Consider the following 19,422-nt stretch of genomic DNA (forward strand, 5'->3'; position numbering starts at 1 on the left):
CAGGAGCAAGCAGAATCTCTCTCAACGTCTAACTCAATGAAACGGCAGCGCATATGACAGTGCAGCACTCCCCCAGCATTTCAGCTACGATCACTGTGTGGAGTGGGACTTCAACTCAGAACTTCATGACTCAGCCGACCCATAAAACGTACTTTGAGTATAATGAAAAGCTCATTTTGTTTTGTTATAATCCACTGCTCCGGAAAATATGATATTCAGTGTGCCGAGGCTGGTCGGCATTTTCCACCAGCCAAGTGTATGTGCTGGGGTCCACGTCCAGCTGCATTTTCCAGCTGATGGCTGCAGCCGCATAGACTGGGCGTGCGCTGATGCAGTGTTTGCGTTGCGGAGAGCAGGGCATTCCCAGTGGGTATATGGATACCGCTCCACCATCAGTTCATCAGCATCACATCTCTCCTGCAGTCATCACCGGGGCGTCTTATCGTTTTCTAAAAAAAAGTGTAAACAACTTTATTTTTTAATACCTTTTGTTTTGGAATTGTTTACCCGGCGATCGTGTTGAAAGGGCCGGGTTGAGTGACTCGGCCATTGTCCGTGTATTTGTGTGTGTGGACGGGAGGCAAATCCATGGGGAACGTACCTTCGACCATCAAAGAATGTCTGAGTACCGGGGTCAACATGGACTGGTTCTCCATTGGTGACACTGCTTTCCCATTAGGGCAACAGGTATGATGCTCCAGGCCACTATTAGCTAATCTCTAGCTTATGTTAACTCTGGACGCTCTGATATCAACACCTAACCTAATCAGGATAATTGCATATCAAAAATTAATGCAAAACAGAAGACTGAAAAAGACAAATTTGGTCACTGAGCCACGTACATCCCTCACAAAGTGGTGTGTGTATTTTAGGGCCGGTTGGAGGATATGCTGGGGTCTTTATAATTACCATTAGTGAAAAAAAGATATTTGTTGGTGCTTAATCATGATACCATTTACTGAGCAAGTTGGCTCAATCATTTTCATTTGACTAAATAAATAATTTGATTTGCTGAAATGAATTGCAATGGGGGTCCTGGTGTTCAAAAAGTAATGGAGCAGAGTATGGTCAGGAGGCAATCGTTTTTTTTCTGGTTTAACTGCTCACAGCCTACAGTAATGCCAGAATGGTTAACAAACTGATAAACCACAATGTAATTAATTGAGCGTTGTATTGATAGCCATTGGGAAAGTATAATTGTAAGAAACTACTTGAAATATCAGTGCTATTTCCCAGAAACAGCAGGAGCTGAGGAGATTTAATGGTTCAGCAAACGTTTTGCTTTGAAACACAACTCAAAGGTTCTCTCAAAGTCACTATTGAATGACCAATGTGTGTTTGCATTGTAAAAGTCTTCTATTGGGATGAGCTCAACAAAATAAAAACAAGTTAAAACAAAAATAAATTTGCATTAATATTTTGTTGTCAATGTTGCCATTTGTTTTCATGTGTTCAGAAGTAATACATGTTAATATTTGTTTATGTTTCTGCTGCCTTCCCAATTTCAGACTGAACATCTTTAATCAGTAACGCAAACTGGTTTGGAACACTAAATACTTGGATGTCATATTTGATATCTGTACAGACGGAAAGGATTCAGTGAAAGTCATGAGCTCCAACTACCATTGCAAGCTTTATCTGACCCACTGGAGGTAGCTAAGCTTGAAAACAGCAGCTTTGACTTAAAGCTGGATGTCTCATTATGAAAATCTGCCCAATCTTCACGTAAAATGGTGTATGTCATTTGAAGCAAAAGTTTATCTTGACTTATAGTCCAATCAATCTGTATGATCTCTTTGTGAGATGAAAGCAAGCATGTCCATCTACTATATAGTTTACAAGATTTGTGGTATTTTCATGAAATATTGTCATGTCTGAAGACTATAAATAAGGTATTACTCTTTTGTTAAAATTGTATGTCATGTAGTTGAGAATAGATGAAATAAAGATTAATATTTGGATGGTGTCTTTCACAATCATTGGATATGACAAAGTGCTTTATAACCAATGACATACTCTTGAAGTAATAGAGTCATAGAGATTTTCAGCATGGAAACAGACCCTTCGATCCAACTTGTCCATGCCACCTAATTTTTCACAATTAATCTAGCCCCATTTGCCTGGATTTGGTCCATTTCTCTCCATACCTGTCCAAATGTTTCTTAAACATAAAATTGTACTTGCTCCACCACTACCTCTGGCAGCCTATTACGGATACTCACCACCGTCTGTGTGAAAAATATGTCCCTCTGAATGAATTTGTATCTCTACTGTCTTGCCTTAAACCTATGCCCTCTAGGTTTAGACTCTCCTACTATGGGGAAAAGCTGTTGGCTATCTACCTTATCTATGCCTGTCGTGGTTTTATAGACCTCTATAAGATCACCCCTTAGTCTCCTACACTTCAAACGAAAGGTCCCAGCCTTTCCTTATGACTCAAACCTTTCAGTCCAGATAGCATCCTATTAATCTTTTTGTAGTCACTATTGCACTATAAGGAGCACAGCAACCAATTTGTTCCAATAAGTTCACACAAATGTGATACAGTTACGATAATCTGTTTTTTTTTGAGATGTTGCCTGAGGAATAAATAACTTGGGATCTTCTACATCCATCTGAGCAGCCAGTTTAACATCTAATCTGAATGAAGGCATCTCTGACAGTGCATCACTCCCTTGGTACTGCACTGGAGCTTTGATTGCTGTGTGCATGTCTTAGTGTGGGACTTAAAACTACAACCTTGTGAATTGAGGCAAGATTACTACCAACTGAGCCATGTTTGACACATTAGAGGAATGTTGGCTTTGAAGTTTCATGACTGCACTGAAATTCAGAAATGGGTGATTTGCTGAATAGAACTTTGACTCTGGCTTAAATCTGAAACTTCTTTTAACCTCTAGAACAATGTTATACCAGGTCTTCCTGAATTTGTAAAGATCGTTGAGGTTGGACCGAGGGATGGTCTCCAGAATGAGAAGGTATGCCTACTTTAAGAAAACAATATATTGAATGCCATACTTTGGAGTACATTGCACTTTGAATGGAATAGGATTATTTAGTGGATCTATAACTAAGGTAAGCAACCTGTATTGTAAATCCTTCTCTAATTTATCTTAAGCATACCTTTGCTTTTATAGTTTGGGTGATACAATTTCAAAACTAGGATTGTCAGATTTTTGTTTTGCAAGAGCATTAAGAATTATGGAAGGAACACAGATGAATTTCTGTTACAAATCAACCATGATTTAATTGACTAGCTGAATGAATTGACAGGCTTGTGGGACTGATTGGCTTACTCCTGTTCTTATATTCAACTAACCTTTCAGCTTTTGTTTAGAAGTTTACAGATAGACCTAGAACTGAGGTACGTTGACTAATTTTCTGCTGAATGTAAACATCTCCGAAAGGGAAAATAATAACTTCAGAACGAATTTTCTGTTTTGCAGTTGGGCTTCAGGTAGTCAGTTAGTTAGACAGACTGCATGATGGAAATTTCATTACGCCATGTATCCCATATGATATCCACCTAATATCAAAGAGGAGGAGTGTTTTCATGCAGCGTTCTGATGCATTTTATTGTGTGATGATGTACCAAGACTGATCCTTGCTTTGTCTGACAGGGGATGATCTCAGATGTCACAGTGCTAAGGGCACATCAGGTCCACATGATTAAGTAGGTGTGAAAACATTGAGATTCAGCTCTGAGTGAAGCAGCTAGTGAAGAGAAGTTCTGTTTTATCGGGAAACCATAAGGAATTCAGGTGTATTTTTCCAATACACAATTGCACTCTGTGCAAGTCCCAAAGTGTTGATTTGATTTAATTTATTATTGTCACATATATCCAGGTATAGTGAAAAGTTTTGTTTTGCATGTAGTACAGTAGGTCATACCATACCAAGTGCATAAGGCTAATAGAACAGAGCGAGGACTACTATGAGAACGTGCACAAAGAGCAAGGTCAAAATTAAATTTGAAATTTGAGAGATCCATTAGGAAGTCTAATAACAGTGGGGAAGAAGCTGTTCTTGAAGCTTTTGTATCTTCTACCTGACGGAAGAGATTGGAAGAGATTATAACTGGGGTGGGAGGGGTCCTTGATGATGTTGGCTGCCTTTCCAAAGAGTGAGAGGTATAGCTGGAGTCAGTGGATGGAAGGTTTGTTTGTGTGATAGTCTGGGCTATGTTCACAACTCTCTGCGGTTTCTTATGGTCCTGGGCAGCAACTAATTGCTGTACCAAGCCATGATGCACCCGGATAGAATGCTTTCTATGGTACATCTATAAAAATTGGTAAGAGTCTCTAAGGTTTTAGAGTAGGTTTGTAGCTCGGGTTGTGGATGTTGTGTCTTTAGAGTCTTTAGGGACATGCCGAATTTCCTTAGTCCCTTGACAAAGTAGAGGCTTTGTTGTGCTTTCTTGACCGAGTGTTAAAACTTTGCATCCTCTTTAACAATGTTTCCATTAGGAAAGCACTCAAGTCTCTCTTTGCTGTCTCTTCTAATGCATTGTCAAGAATCCCCATTTGTTGGATCATCGGTAATAAACATTTTCAGAAGATTGGTCTTTTTTTGTTTAATGTATTTTTCTAATCAACCAGTTCAGAAATGTTATTATTTGAATGAATTGCTTTCAGGTGATTGTACCAACAGAAATAAAAATCAAGTTGATCGACCTTCTATCAGAAACAGGATTATCTGTCATTGAAACCACCAGTTTTGTACCTCCAAAATGGATGCCCCAGGTATGTCGAAACATTTAATTAGAATGTGTAATAATTGGTAAGTTGTTTACAAGATGGTTGGGTTTATTCGGTTGGGAGAGGAATCAAGAATGATAAATGACTTTGTCACATTGAAGTTGAGATTGACAGAGTCCAAACATGGACTATTTCACAAGAAATACAACATGCATAAGAAAATATTGAAATCTATGAATATATGAAAATTGAGTGGAGATTACACATAGCGTGACTTCAGGAGATACTTTTGACTTTGTATGAGTAGGAAATCACAAACTGGTAGCCCTTTGGGAATATTAATCATGAGAACTATCAATGGTCCTGCTGACTTGTCATTACATTTTTGTGTATTAAAATCAAAATTACCCTCTTAGTATGTGACACTACAGGAGCTTGATGAATAATGATACATAAATTAGCTTGGAAGCATTACATTCAGGAGCAGGAGTAGGCCATTCAGTCTTCTGAGACTGTTCCACAGATTAGTAAGATTATGGCTGATCTGGTCATCTTAATTTCACTATCCTGTATGCTCTCCTCATAATCCTTAACTTCCTTGTCCACCAAAAATCTTATCTAACTCAGCCTTGAATAAATTCATGATCCAGCGTCTACTGTTTCTGGGGAAAAGAACCCTTGAGAAGAACAAAATTCTCGTCCATCTTAAACTGTGTCTCCTAGTTCCAGTCCACAAGGTGAAACATCCTCCTGGTATCTACCCTATCAAATCCCATCAGGATCTTACATGCTTCAATAAGTTTATCTCTCGTTCCTATAAGCTCTATGGGTAAAAACCCAAACTCTTCAGTGTTTCTTCATTAGAAAAGTTCACCAGCTGAGGAATGAGGTAGGTGAACCTTCTTGAACTGTTTCTGAAACAATTACATTCTTGTTCAAAGAAGGAGATCAAAGCTGTGCATACTGCTCCAGATGTAGTCTCACCAAGAACCTGAACAGCTGAAGAAAAATATCCCTATTTTTATATTCTACTCCCCTTGTGATAAACAACAGTTCATTTACCATCCTGTCACTTGTTAACCTGCAAGTTAAATGTTTTTGTGATTCATGTACCAGGATCTTGATTTTCTGTCTATTAAACTTAAGGCATGGGAAAACGAGCGTAGCAGCCTGTGCTTTGCAAACAGCACTTACTGAAAGCTTCTCATCACTCCTCATATTTCTTGTTTAGCCCATTCTCATCAACAATGCATTAACCGATCTATATTGACTGTTTAAAAATAAAAAAAAAGCATCATCGTCTGGCACAAAATGGAAATATTTTCATGTGAAAACATAAACATTGCTTGTGGGGTTTGATCCAAAATGTGTAGCATCTCACTATGTAGCAGTAACATGTCTCGCTGATCCATTTCCTTTTTATTTAATATGTACGTCCTTAAGAATCTTCTGGGAATCCTTAACACTGTTTCCTCAAACTTTTCCGACTGATGCCAAGTGTTAAATTTGGAAAGATGTTGTACTTTCTAGAAATCTCATTTCTTATTGCAAAGATGCGGGCTGGATTCTCCTCTTTGTGGAAAGCAGTGATGAGAGCAGACCCTGCCTACTCTTCCATGTAGACCGTGAAACTGAGCTAGCTGTTTCCCAAAGCCAAATCATTAACTGTGCACAACTGTCTACCCGACCTCTCTCTTCCACATAAATAAAACCCAGCCATTGCCTGCCTTCAAAATGCCGATGGTGCCACAAAATAGCCACCCTGGCACTTCCAAAGAGATGCTTGGGCATGTGAGAAAGTGGAAGCTACCTGGAAGGTCAGGTGAAGGTTCTGAGGCACATGAGGGAAAGTTATTGAAACCTCAGTGGAGAGGGTCTCTGCTGACTCTGAGCTCTGGGCATTCCCATTTCTACAGAAGGTTGAATGTTACCAATGAAGCCATGGTAACTTGGGTCCATAGGAGCTCTGGAGTCCAGTAACACCCCCATCACCAGTGAACCTTCCCAGAATTCCACCTGGTTGATATTTGCATGGAGATGTGATCGTCCAGGAAGGGATGTCAGAAGAAATTCGGGGCTGAATTTTTGCATTTGTCTTTTGGCTAAGTGCAAATCAGGCTGGGTTTGCTGGAGTGATTCTCATTGTTGTATCTTACGAAACCCACCACATTAATTACCCTCATGGTAAGAAAAACACCACATTTCCATCCCATCTTACAAATTCATGGTCATCCCTGGCACCGGCAAAGTCTTTACAAGAACATGAGGCACCTGGACGAAGGTGGTCAGTCTAGACCTTCCCTGCCCCATTCCTGACATTTGCCTAGGATATGGCAGACTCAAAGAAATCCTTGCCCTGATTTGCTGGCATAGTCCTGGCACTCCTGCTGGCTGGAGGGGTGCAGGGGTGGGACTTCTTCTTTCCCAGGGTCAGCAATGAAAACCACGATACCAGACCATGCCAGCCTGGTCTGAGATTGCCACCTCCTCTGAAGCAATCTCAGCCATCTCGAGGAGTGCCCAGCAGTGTTGGAAGAAGGTTCATTTCCTACACCACTCTGCCAGTGCAAGTGCTGCACTCATCTCTTGGATATCTCTTACTCACTCTATCTCTGACACTGTACTCACCTCCCACCAACTGATTTGCTCTACCGCTCTCGCTATTGCGTGCAACATCTTCTCTCATTTACCCTCACCCACTCCAACATTAGCGCACCTTCTGTACTGCCAACTCACTTGCTCAATGACCCTGCACCAACAGTAAATAGCTCTGCCACCACTTTCATCTTCCATAATACCTACCTGTCTCTCCTTCCAGGAACAAAACAGCCCACAATAGGGCAAAAAGAGTCTAGACGGGTAGTGGGCTACTCATCAGTTGATTCTTCGCCGCTTATGAGCAGAGAATCCTGACTTTGGCTGCCTCCGAGAAGGGACTGGACAGGTATTAGCCCCTGCATTTGACTTACTGTGCCGGGATTCGCTGAGCGCAGCATAACCCCCTTGGCTAGACTGAAAACTGCTGATAACTGTGGTAAGCTTCCTGGTTTTCTGTCTGTGCTAAATAGCATGGCCCAACAATAATAAAGTGAGACTGGTATCTCTGGTTGAGGGGGCAAAGGCAAGGCAGGGTTGCTGCATATATGCAGGTAGGCTGAGTGAGTGAATGCAACGACAGTGAGTGAAGAGCCCAGAGCTGCAGTCTGGTCAAGTCTGGGTGAGTGCTGAGTATACACTGTCCTTACTGCAGCATTGCGATGATAGTTGTTGTGTAGCGCAGAAGTGGAGAAGCATCCTGTAAGTGGATCAGAGATGTACCATAACGGTTCATACAGGCTGGCACATATTAGATGCCAATGTATGTGGATGTGGGGTATGTGTGGCCAGTGTCCAAGCCTGAGAAGCTAGTGCTTGGTGTCCAAGCTCTTTTGGCGCAAACAGCAAATTGAACCTGCTCTGATTTCCGTGTTGAGTTTTCGCAAAGGTTAGTTTGTATGGTAAAGTGTGGCGAGTTGGGCTGTTAACAAGTGGTTAACAAGCAATAATAAGAACTGGGAACTTGCTGCTCTCTGCTGAGAGTCTCACTTGCTTGAGCAAAGCAGAGAAGTTGTGGCGAGATGAACTCAATGTTGAGATGACCATCTCACTTTATGATACTGCTCATCTCACCAGAGCCTATGTCGTTCAGAACCTGGTACACTTCAGCCCTGATTGGGACAGTGAGGTAGTGGCATTCCTCATTGTTCTCTTTCTTCATTTTCTCCCTGCCACTATTCCACCTGGTCCAGCCAGAATTAAGCAGGAGAATCCATCTCAACAACTCCATTGAAATGATATGTGAGGATGATGCGTACCAAATGGGGCAATGTTAACTAGTGACAGCATTTCTCAATCTCACTAGAAAATTAAACATAAGAAATAAAAGTAGGAGTAGATCTATTATCCATCATGGTTGATATTGGGCTTGAATTCCACTTTCCTATCCACTCCCCATATTCTTGACTCTGTTCTCCACATTTTCTCTAAGCAGCAATTTACAAAGATTTAGGAAAGCTCTCATGCTTTATATTCTATTCCATTTATCATGAAATCATAAAATGGTTACAGAGTGAGGGTGGCCATTTGGCCCATTGAGTCCATGTCCATTCTCTTGAAAGCAGTTTATCTAGTCTCCGTTCCTTATCCTTTCCTAATTTCCCTAAGCTTTATTCCCAAAGTATTAACCAATTCCCTTTTGTGAACCACAATTGGACCTGCCAGCACCAGATTGCCAGGCACTGCTTTCCGGAATGTAAACACATGTTTACATGCAGCATTTTCCCTAATTTACCCATGTAATTTCCTAATGTTTTGGTTCTTTTTCCAATTGCTTTAAATAGTTGTTCTGTGATTCTTGACCCTTCCACCAATGAGAACAACATCTCCCCACCTCCTCCCGATGGTGAAAACCTCGATCAAATCATTTCTGTGATTTCAACCAACCCAACTTCCCCAGTCTGTCTGCATAACTGAAATTCCTCATCGCTGTAGCCATTCTCAGGAACTATTCTCCAATCCTCTTCTAAGCCCTCACATCCTTCCTAAAGTGTGGTGCCCAGAAATAGACATAATGGACCCAATTATAAACCTTGTGTAAGAGCTAAATGCTTGTTAATAGCAGGGTAATGTTGAGACCTCTGAAATTGTATTAATCTTCTCCTTCCTCTTTCTGCAAACTCTATTCCATAACATCTAGGTTTCGCAGCAATATTTTGTTGTATAACTATCTAAAGCATACACATATTTAATGATAAGCATTTTAGGCAGTCATTTTCCTTAGCCTTTTACTCGTCCTAGCTCAGATATACCTGACTTCCCTCTCTTTACACAATATTTACTTTGTGCCCTATTTATAAATTGCAAATTAAAAGGGGAATTGCATGTGAACTGATCTGGGGTTTTATTTTAGTCTGTGGCTTAATGAGAACCATATTCCTGCTTACAAAAACATTTCACACATTCTGAAAGGATTGGGAATCATCTGTTTTAGTTCACATCACATATATTAGATTTCAACACCATTCAAGTTTTCTTCATTAAGACGTTCTAAAAAAAATGTACTTTTAATAGTTTGGAGATGTCCAGGTTCATGCAAGCTGTTGGACAAGGCTTCTAGCTATTTGATTTTTCAGAATTAAAGGGGCCATGCGTACAATCCTTGTAAGTTTGTCTACTTTCCTACATATAATATAGGAGCAGCCATAGCAACCATATACTATATTTAATGAGAAAAAACATCAGTGTACTTCTCTTACTTCAGATAACATGGCTTTAAATACATTATGTTCTATTTGGAATAACAATGCTCAGATTATTTGGATAACTTACTGACCAAATCATATCTCTTAGATTGGAATGCAATCATCTTTGAAAAGAAATATCGCGATCTTACCATAGATACCCAGCATATGTGGTGACCCTGTTCATTCAGCCTCCAAAATTATGATTTGGCATTTAGTCAGCATATAGGTTGACACATGTTTTTGCCCACAACGTGCTTTATTCACGTTAGTTATTGGCTCAATATTTCACACTTGCCTGTTTGACTTGATGTTCCCTCATAAGTATGAGCAAGGGGTCAAGCAGGTGACACAGCTGCATTGTGGGGATACGCAGTGTGATAGAATCCAGGGTTTCAAAGCTTGTATTTGGTAATACCAGTTCTAATTGAAAATGGAAACTCAAAAAAGAAACTGAGAAAGGAAAATGATCCTTCCAGGTTTCTAAGGAATCTAAGACTGAAATTGAGAGTGGCTTTTAAAATGTGGGTTTAAAGGTATCTTTGTAGAATAAATTCATTCAGCAAACCTTATTGAATTCATTTAGTATAAGTTATCAATGTTATTTTCTTTCTTATGTAGGTGGTAACCATTTCAAAATAAGTACTTCACATTGTATACTCAGCGTATATCACAGGCTCCATTATTTTTTTGAGGTTTCAAAAGTTGACCATGCAATGAAAGGATACATAGACATCAGAACTCAGATGATGTTCCCAGTGGTGCAGTACAGGCAGGCTGAAAATGATGGATACTAGATCCAAGCGAAGGGAATAAGCAAATGTACAGTTGCTGCAGTTGTTACTGCTCCTTGAAGGTATCGTCAATGGATCTACATAATTCAGATCAAGGTTAGCAGATTTGTGCAGGATCTGCAGTTGTGATTATTTTTGGTAAAGATCAGCCCATAGAGCTCAGGATAGTTGTGTGCTGCTGTCAGCTAGGCTTTAGGTTAAATTCTCGAATACTTTGGAAGGAAGACAGGGCTTTAAAGGACTTTGTGATTCAGATTGCTGACATATGAACTGAGTGGATGACTGTACCAATTCATAAGAGCTGTCTTATTTTTACCTTGTATTTCATTTATAATTTGAGGTTTATGAGCAACTGTAGTTTTCCTGGTAATTGATGTTCAATATATGTTGGAAGTCACATGATACCAGGTTATAGTCCAACAGGTTTATTTGAAATCACAAGCTTTCGGAATGCTGCTCCTTCATCAGGTCACCTATCGAAGGAGCGGTGTTCTGAAAGCTTGTGATTTCAAATAAATCTGTTGGACTGTAACCTGGTGTCGTGTGACTTCTGACTTTGTCCACCCCAGTCCAACACCGGCACCTCCACATTATAATATATGCTGTTTCTATGTTTAGAATTGGTAGTTACCTTGGATAGTATTCAGGAATCACTTGTCTTGACACCTGTTTCCTAAAAATTCTTTGCTTTAAATCATTGACTCTTGTGGCTTCATTCTTTCAGAAAGTAACTGAGATTTGATTACTTCCTTTTCTTAAAAAAAAAATAGCCTCTACTGAGATTGTAACAGCACAGTTTAAGATAAATCCACACAGAGCACATGGTGAATGACCAAGAGAGATGGGTCTTCCAACAATGCACATGAAGCATGGAGCTGGTTTCATATTTAGGCCACAGCGTATACTAATTTTCACGAAATTACTGTGCCGCAGCAAGGGAATTTGCTGTCAGTGAAGGATAGGTATGAAAATGCAAAAGCACAAGGACTAGAAGCAGGAGTAGCTCATCCAGTTCCTCAAACTCTGTCATTCAACCTAAACTCTATCTGACCCTTGGAAGAAGGAGTCTGCCATGAAGCAGAACCTCGACATCAAATGCACCACGAGAACAGGAACCAGCCGCTGGCCTGATCTTGAAAAACCTTTACCAGAATGGACCCTTGGTCATTGTCAGAGAAGTTATATCATCAATAGAAATACCTGTGCAGTGAAGTGGGCCAAATCAAACACCAAGTCAGAGCAACAATTAGTTAGAGATAGTAAGTTGTAGTTTCTTTATGGAATGAAGGGAAACTAGCTTCAGGCAGCAGCAGAGTTCCTATTATTCACATTGGTCACATGGATGAAAAGGCCTTGATTTTGATACGTCTAGCAGCCAAGCATTGGACTGGGAAGGTTCACAGACAGTTCAAGTGAAAACCATTAGATGTGAGGAAACAAAATTCGTAATGGTACAAGCCTGCACGAGTGATGCAACAACATTAAAACCTGTGTTAAATTTCAAATTTCAAACCACTTTGAAAATGCATTAGTGCATGTCCATGACCCTGCCTGGATCAATGAGGATAGGGTTACGGATTGTTAATGTGTGGAATAGATATGCTGGTGGCCCACGGAAAAGAATGAAGCTTGTTCGTGTGGAATATGTTCAGATACTATAAAATCAATGGAATGAAGAGGTGCCTGTGAAGACGTAACACTCACATTGCTGTTATACCTGCAGGTCTAATGTGCACAGTTCAACATTTGGATGTACATTTGGATGTTTGCCTTGACCAGCCATTCAAGGATGCTGTCTGTGCTGAATGGAATAGTTGGATGATTGATAGAGGATAAAACCCTCACTAGCAAACAACAATGCCGGCCCACTGAATCTATTGTGCGGTTTTATCATCAAATCTTGTAATACTGTTGGTGCAGAAACTGTCGTATGATTTTTCAAACAGTGCAGCATATGAAATTGAGCGGATGGAAAGAAAGTTAATGTGTTGTGAAGGACGACTGTGAAACTAAGAGCACCACATTTGATCTAGTCTGGGATCCTTATGATGACGTCACAGCCAAAGGCAAAGTGAACGTAGTGAGCTCTTGATCAGATGCCAGAAATTATGAATTCGGAGGGTTTTAAAATGTTTTGAATGGGGTCAAAGGTATTTCTGTAGAATAAATTCATTCAAAAAACCAAGTTGGATTGATTTAATATAAATTATTAATGTTATTTTCTTTCTTATTTAGGTCAAAGTAAGTAATTCACATTATATATTTGGCAAATATCATAGCCCACCATTTTTTCGAAAGGATTGTTTGAGACTTCAAAAGTCAACCTATATCTACAGTATATACAGTATATTTTCATATCTCCTAGCAAGTAACTCCAGACTGACAAACTGTTGACTGGCTAATTGAGACACTGGTCAGCTAGTATATCAATCAGCTGAAAAAGCATATTAACTAAAGGATCCCACAGGAAAGTTACCAAGCTACAGCCTGAAACATCACCAAGTGAATCAATGAACTCATTGAAACGTTTTTCAAAGTTTGCAAGGGCAGCCAGCAAAAAAGCAAATGAATCGAGCAGCTTCCAAGACTTTACAGCAAGCCAGGTTTCAAGTTCAGGTTGAAATCAGACAAACATAATGACGAGGGGCAATAAGGGGCAAGAGGTTTATCTGCACCCATACATTGTTACCTAGCTAATGAGGTTGAAAATGACTCCTTGTTTGCATGACATATTGATGTAAAGTCTCTGATGATTCATAATTAGTTGAATTAATAGCATGAATTTACAGATGTGCACAAGATTATGACAGGTTTAGGTAAGATGGATAACAACAAGCTGATAGCACAAGGACAGAATGACATAGGTTTGGGCAAAAGATATTGGTGATGTGAGGAAGAATCTATTTTAAATACAGGAATGGTGATGACCTTGAACTTGCTGCTGGCAAGGGTATGGAAATGGAGATATTGAATGATTTCAAATGGAAGTTAAATGGGCACTTGGAGGAAATAAACTTGCAGGGTTACAGGGATAGAGCAGGAGACTGGGACCAGTAGGACCAGTAGGAACGCAGATAGGTTTGAAGAGTCAAATAGCTGTCTCTATGTCAAGGAAGAGAGCACTGGCAAACAGATAAATCACAGCAAATGGGTTTTGATTGTATCTCAGAGTTTGAGAGGCAGGGGAGTCCAAGGTAGGTGAGGTATGACCTGAGGAACATTGTTCATCTGACTGCATATGACCTCCTGTCATCTGGTGAGAAATTCACGACAATTTACCTGCTCAGGCCCAAGTTAAAATCCAAATGTTGTCCCACCAAAGCATAGGAACTGGGAATTGCATAAACACACAAGCCATTCTCCTGCTTGGACTTCAGAAAGGAATTAAAATAGTAACTATTGGGAATTCAGCTAGAATAGCATTCAACGAGTAAGTTGACTGATCAGGATAAACACACTAACTGAATAGTGTGGAGTATTAAGGACAATTTAGCTGGCACTGGATATATGTACGTGAATTAAGAATTGGAGGCGTCAGCACAGGCAGACTGTAAAAGAATCTGAAAATGTAGGAAGTTATGATCGGCGAGACTGTCCAGGACGACTGCATTTGTAGAACTCTCTCTTTCTAACTAATTGTCTTAGACTCAGTGATGTAGAGTGTGAGACATGTAACTTGGGGTTGATTAATTTTCTTTTAATCGCTCATGTGCTGTGGGAGTCACTGGCTGGGCCAACATTTATTACTCATCCCGTATTGCTTAGAACACGGCTAAGAGTTAATCACACTGCTGTGGATCTAGAATCACATGTAGTTCAGACAGACTGCAGATTTCCTTCCCTGAAGCACATCAGTGAATTAGATAGGATTTTACAATTGACCGTGGTTACTTTTCAAGCCGGGGCCATCTGGATTATTAGCTCACTGACAATATTGCTAGGCCACAACATAGTCACAGCAACTGGAAAGAGGCAGGTGCAGGAAGAGGACTGTGTAGCATAGAAGTTAGGAAGAACCTTGCAGAGTCAAGGAAAGAAAGGTTAAAGAATCAGATCCAGTCCAACAGCCACATGAACCTTTTTACCTTTGACGATAAGAGGGATGGTGACTGGGCGGAAATTCTGACCATGGGATCTTCAGGAAAATCCAGTAAAATTGGCAAATGAGACATACTGGTCTGACTTGTCATGCGTACTTCAATTTCAGTATTACTGAATTTTCCCTCTGGTAGATTAAAAATGTTGCAGCTAGAATCAGTGAATAGAATAATATAGAACAGAAGGAAACCATTTGACCTATTGTGTTTGTGCTTAATCTCTGTGAGAGTTGTCTGTTTAGGCCAACACCCCAGCCCTTTCCCTGCAGCCTTACAAATTTCTCCTTTTCAAGTATGTATCCCATTCTTTTTAGAAAGATCCCTCTTAGGTTTTGCATTCCAGGTCATAACTCTCTGAGCAAAGATAAAACTCTCCTCATCTCCTCCCTGGACTTTTCTTAATAGCCGAAATCTGTCTGCTCTAATTACTGAACAGAAGCACTTTCTCCCTACGTGCTTGATCAAAGGCCCCTCCTAATCGTAAATGCCTCCATTCAATCCTCCTTCATGACCACCTCTGCTCAGAGGAGACCAGTCCCATCTTCTCTAGTTACTCCACATTGATTTGGATTATCTGAGACAGTCTCAACGGCAGCAAATTCCCACGTTCCGCAATCTGACACACTCCTACGCTGATATTTCCAATTCTATTTCTGTTTATCTAGCGGCTATGTATTTATTTAACTGTAGGGAATATGATCGTTAGAATCATAGACAACTTTCTGACTGTAAAGACAGAGAGCTCTGGGGTGAAAGTTTTGAAGGGGAGGGCTATCTCGAAACAGCTGGAAGGGACCATGGAAACAGAAAGTGAAGAACTACGTTTCTGCCCACTGGCGCAGGAAAGCATAGTTAGAAGGTTCTAATGATGGAGGATCAGGTGCTGGGACATTAAAGGACTTACCGTGTTTCAAAAAAAAACTGTGTCAGGATTATTACCAGAATTGTGTGCAAGTTGGTGGAGGAAAATTCAGATCAGGAAAGGAAAAATGTGGATGAAGTGTGTGTGTGAAAGAGGCCTCCCAACTCATGGGAGATGACACGAGTTAACCCTGTAAAGACTTCCTTACTAACATCTGAAGGTTTGTGTCAACACTTGGAGAGCTGTCCCAAAGATTAGGCCTGATGTAGTGATAGTCACAGAATTCTACCTTGCAATGTCCCAGAAAACATCCCTGGTTATGATCCCACTGACAAGACAGATCCAGCAGAGGAGGAGGAACAGTGGTATATACTTGGAAGGAGTTACCCTGAGAGTCTTCAGCATTGACTCTGGACCCCATGAAGTCTCATGTATCAGATCAAACATGTTCAATGTGTTTGATTCTCAACTGCCCTCTGGGCAATTAGGGATGAGCACTAAATGTAGGCCTAGCCAATGGTGCCCACATCCTATGAATGAATTAAATAAAATCCTTACTGTAGTATCCTACACCCAAACATCTTCAGCTGCTTCATCAGTGTGCCCCTCTCCATTATAAGGTCAGAGTTGGGATATTTGGTTAATTTTGCATGATGTTCAGCATCATTCCCAACTCCTCACAGACTGAAGACGCAGTGTCCAAATACAGAAAGACATTCAGGCTTAAATTGATGAGTGACAACTGACATTTGCATCACTTAAGCACCAGGCAATGACCATTTCCAATGAAGGAGATTCCAACCATCACCCCTGGACATTCAATAGCGTGTGGAGTAAACGAAATTAGCTGAACACTAGTATTGGTGACTTTAGGAAACAGGGAGGTGACCAAGTTGGATCATCCACTTGGCATTTCTGCCGGAAGGTTGTTGCAAATACTTCAGCCTTACCTTTTGCACTGATGTCCAGGCTGCATCCCTCCATTCCACACCCCCCCCCCCCCACCTTTATTGAGGATGGCAATATTTGTAGACCCTCCTCCTCCAGTAAGTTGATTAATTGTCCACCAACATTTATGGTTGGATAAGACTGCAGAGCTTAAATCTGGTGCATTCTTTGTGTGATCACTTATCTCTATCTGTTGCATACTGTTTATGTTATTTGTCACACAAGTAGTCCTGCATTGTAGCTTCACCAGGCTGACACCTTACGTCTGGTTATAACTGGTGCTGCTCCTAGCATACCTTCCTGCATCATCAATTGAACGAGGATTGATTTACCAGCTTGTTGGTAATGGTGCAGATGCCAGGCCATGAATTTACAGATTGTAACTGAAAACAATTCTGCAACTGCTGATGACCCAGAGGCCTTACAAATGTCAGATGAGTTATTAGAGCTGCTTTGCCATTTAGCATGGTGGTAGTGCCGTCATCCAAGTCATCTGGGTGAAAAAGCTAAAGGCACCATTTGTCACTTCCTGACAAATGAAATAATATCCATTTCATCTATTTTCCACCTCCTAACCCACTCCTTACCTACTTCAAGAGTTTTTCATGTTTGTTAACAGTTACTTGTGTGAAATTGTGTCAAGTGTCTTCTTGTATCTGTACGTATTGCTGAGTATTTGAGAGGAACAGATTAATAATATTGTGCTTTTTGTGCACTTACTTTTGTCAGTTGGCAGATCACACAGAAGTCATGCAAGGAATAAAGAAATTCCCACAAGTACGTTACCCTGTATTAACACCAAATCTCCATGGCTTTCGTGATGCAGTGAGTATAGTTCTGAATGTTATTGATTTTATAAGTATTTTTATATTGTGCTAAAAGTAGATTTTATACCATTAAATATTAGCCTATTATTTAAGTAGTTCTGATTATAATTTTTGAATACTGCTGTGTTGCCATTTGCAGCGTTTTCAAAACTGTTTCAAAATGTAAAAATCAAATATTCTTTTTGCAGTTCCAAAGCTCAAAAATGTGTGTAGGCTACTTGTAACACGGTTTACAGGTTCAGTGGAGGGGTACTGTCGGAAGGTCTAACTTATTGTACTTTGTACTGGCACATTCTCCCCGTGTCTGCGTGGGTTTCCTCCAGGTAATCCAGTTTCCTCCCACAGTTCCAAGATGTGCAGGTTAGGTGGATTGACCATGCTAAATTGCCCATAGTGTCCAGGGATGTGCAGGCTAGATGGATTGGCCATGGGATATGGAGGGTTGCAGAGATAGGGTAGGGGGTTGGGTCTGGATGGGATGGTCTTCGGAGGATTAGTGCGGACTCGATGGGCCAAATGGCCTGCTTCCACAATGTTGGGATTCTATGGTCTGGGAAGTCATAAGGCAAGGTGTGGTATAAGTGTGCACTTCCCCTTATTGATGCCATCTGTATATATCCCTCCATATAACATAATCTACTATGCAAACATAGGAACTTCAGGAAGAGAAAAAACCTAACAAGTTATTTTGATCTTTTTGAAGATCTGGACAAAGGAATTCATTTTCCAACAATAGACTCCCAATATTGGGCTTCTTCTTCCTGCAGTGGCCTTTGAAAAATTACTACATCTGCCCTCTTTTTGTGTCAATGATTGGAAAATTATGATTTGAGTATTAAGGATTGCTTGATTGCACTCTTGGTTGCTGGGACTCTCTCCTGAAAATGTTCTTCACTGATGTTAGAAGATGACAACACCGATGGAAAATGATTCCACCTCGGAATCTGCCAGTAAAATGCTGATTATGCTTGTTCTAAGCTTCCAGAAGACACAGAAGGCATTGTGATTAAAGGTAAAATTTAGACATAAAGCTGCAAAAAAGAGAGTGTACTACATTGTATTGAAAAGCTCAGTAAAGTTGAGGCAAGAATACTTGAGTTAGTTTCAAATGTGAGTTGATGGTTTTGAAATTGTGAAGTTTGAGGTGGGAAAATCACATTAGTCAAAATGACTTATTAGGACAAGTTATTTGTAATGGTTGCTCAAATGTTTTATATTTTCCATTTAGCAGAAAAGTTCTCTAGGTTACAGTCTGTCTGCTGAGAGTGAACATTCCACTATAGTACGAGTATACATTATAACCTTGAAGACCTTTTTGTAAACTGTTTTCTTTCTGGCATTGAAAAAAAATCCAATCTAAATTCATTTAAAAATTACACTTAATTGAACAAAATAAAATGTTGCTGAATTAGAATTTTCATAATCCATTTAATGTGCTGTGTTTTGGAAGTTTCCACAGAAACTCACAACCTAAAATGTTTTGTTAGATTGGTGTGCGCTTCTCCTCAATGTCATTCATTCCATTCCACTCTCGAACCTTTCAATGAAATATAATCCTCTTCATATGCTCCTATAGCCAATTTATTCCAAAGAATGGGACTAATTTTTATTTTGTAAGAGCAATTTACTTTTTCGCACCTGAAAAACATGTAATGATGATTCACAGATTTGTTCTGCAAAGTGATCAAATAAAGCAGAGTAAAGATATGGACAAGTAATCAAGAGATAGTAGGAACTGCAGATGCTGGAGAATCCGAGACAACAAGGTGCAAGGCTGGATGAACACAGCAGGCCAAGCAGCATCATAGGAGCAGAGAGGCTTTTTTTTGGACGTTTCGGGCCTAGACCCTTCATCAGAAAAGGGGGAGGGCAAGGGGGTTTTGAAATAAATAGGGAGAGAGTGGGAGGCGGATAGAAG

The 19,422-nt window shown here is 40.2% G+C and overlaps 1 protein-coding gene across 1 annotated transcript in view; it reads left to right on the top strand.

Annotated features, from left to right (window-relative positions):
- Positions 1-573: 573 nt before the first annotated feature.
- hmgcll1 (3-hydroxymethyl-3-methylglutaryl-CoA lyase-like 1) overlaps positions 574-19,422 on the top strand; it is a 74,712-nt gene continuing 55,863 nt past the window's right edge. The window contains exons 1-5 of the mRNA XM_048597096.1: positions 574-687; positions 2,901-2,978; positions 4,635-4,742; positions 17,407-17,502; positions 18,733-18,821. Of these exons, the coding sequence (XP_048453053.1) occupies positions 589-687; positions 2,901-2,978; positions 4,635-4,742; positions 17,407-17,502; positions 18,733-18,821 (470 nt within the window). The 5' untranslated portion in view covers positions 574-588. The remainder of the gene's footprint in view (positions 688-2,900; positions 2,979-4,634; positions 4,743-17,406; positions 17,503-18,732; positions 18,822-19,422) is intronic.

The sequence above is a fragment of the Rhincodon typus genome, chromosome 5, assembly GCF_021869965.1.
Source record: "Rhincodon typus isolate 14 chromosome 5, sRhiTyp1.1, whole genome shotgun sequence".
Lineage (NCBI taxonomy): Eukaryota > Metazoa > Chordata > Chondrichthyes > Orectolobiformes > Rhincodontidae > Rhincodon > Rhincodon typus.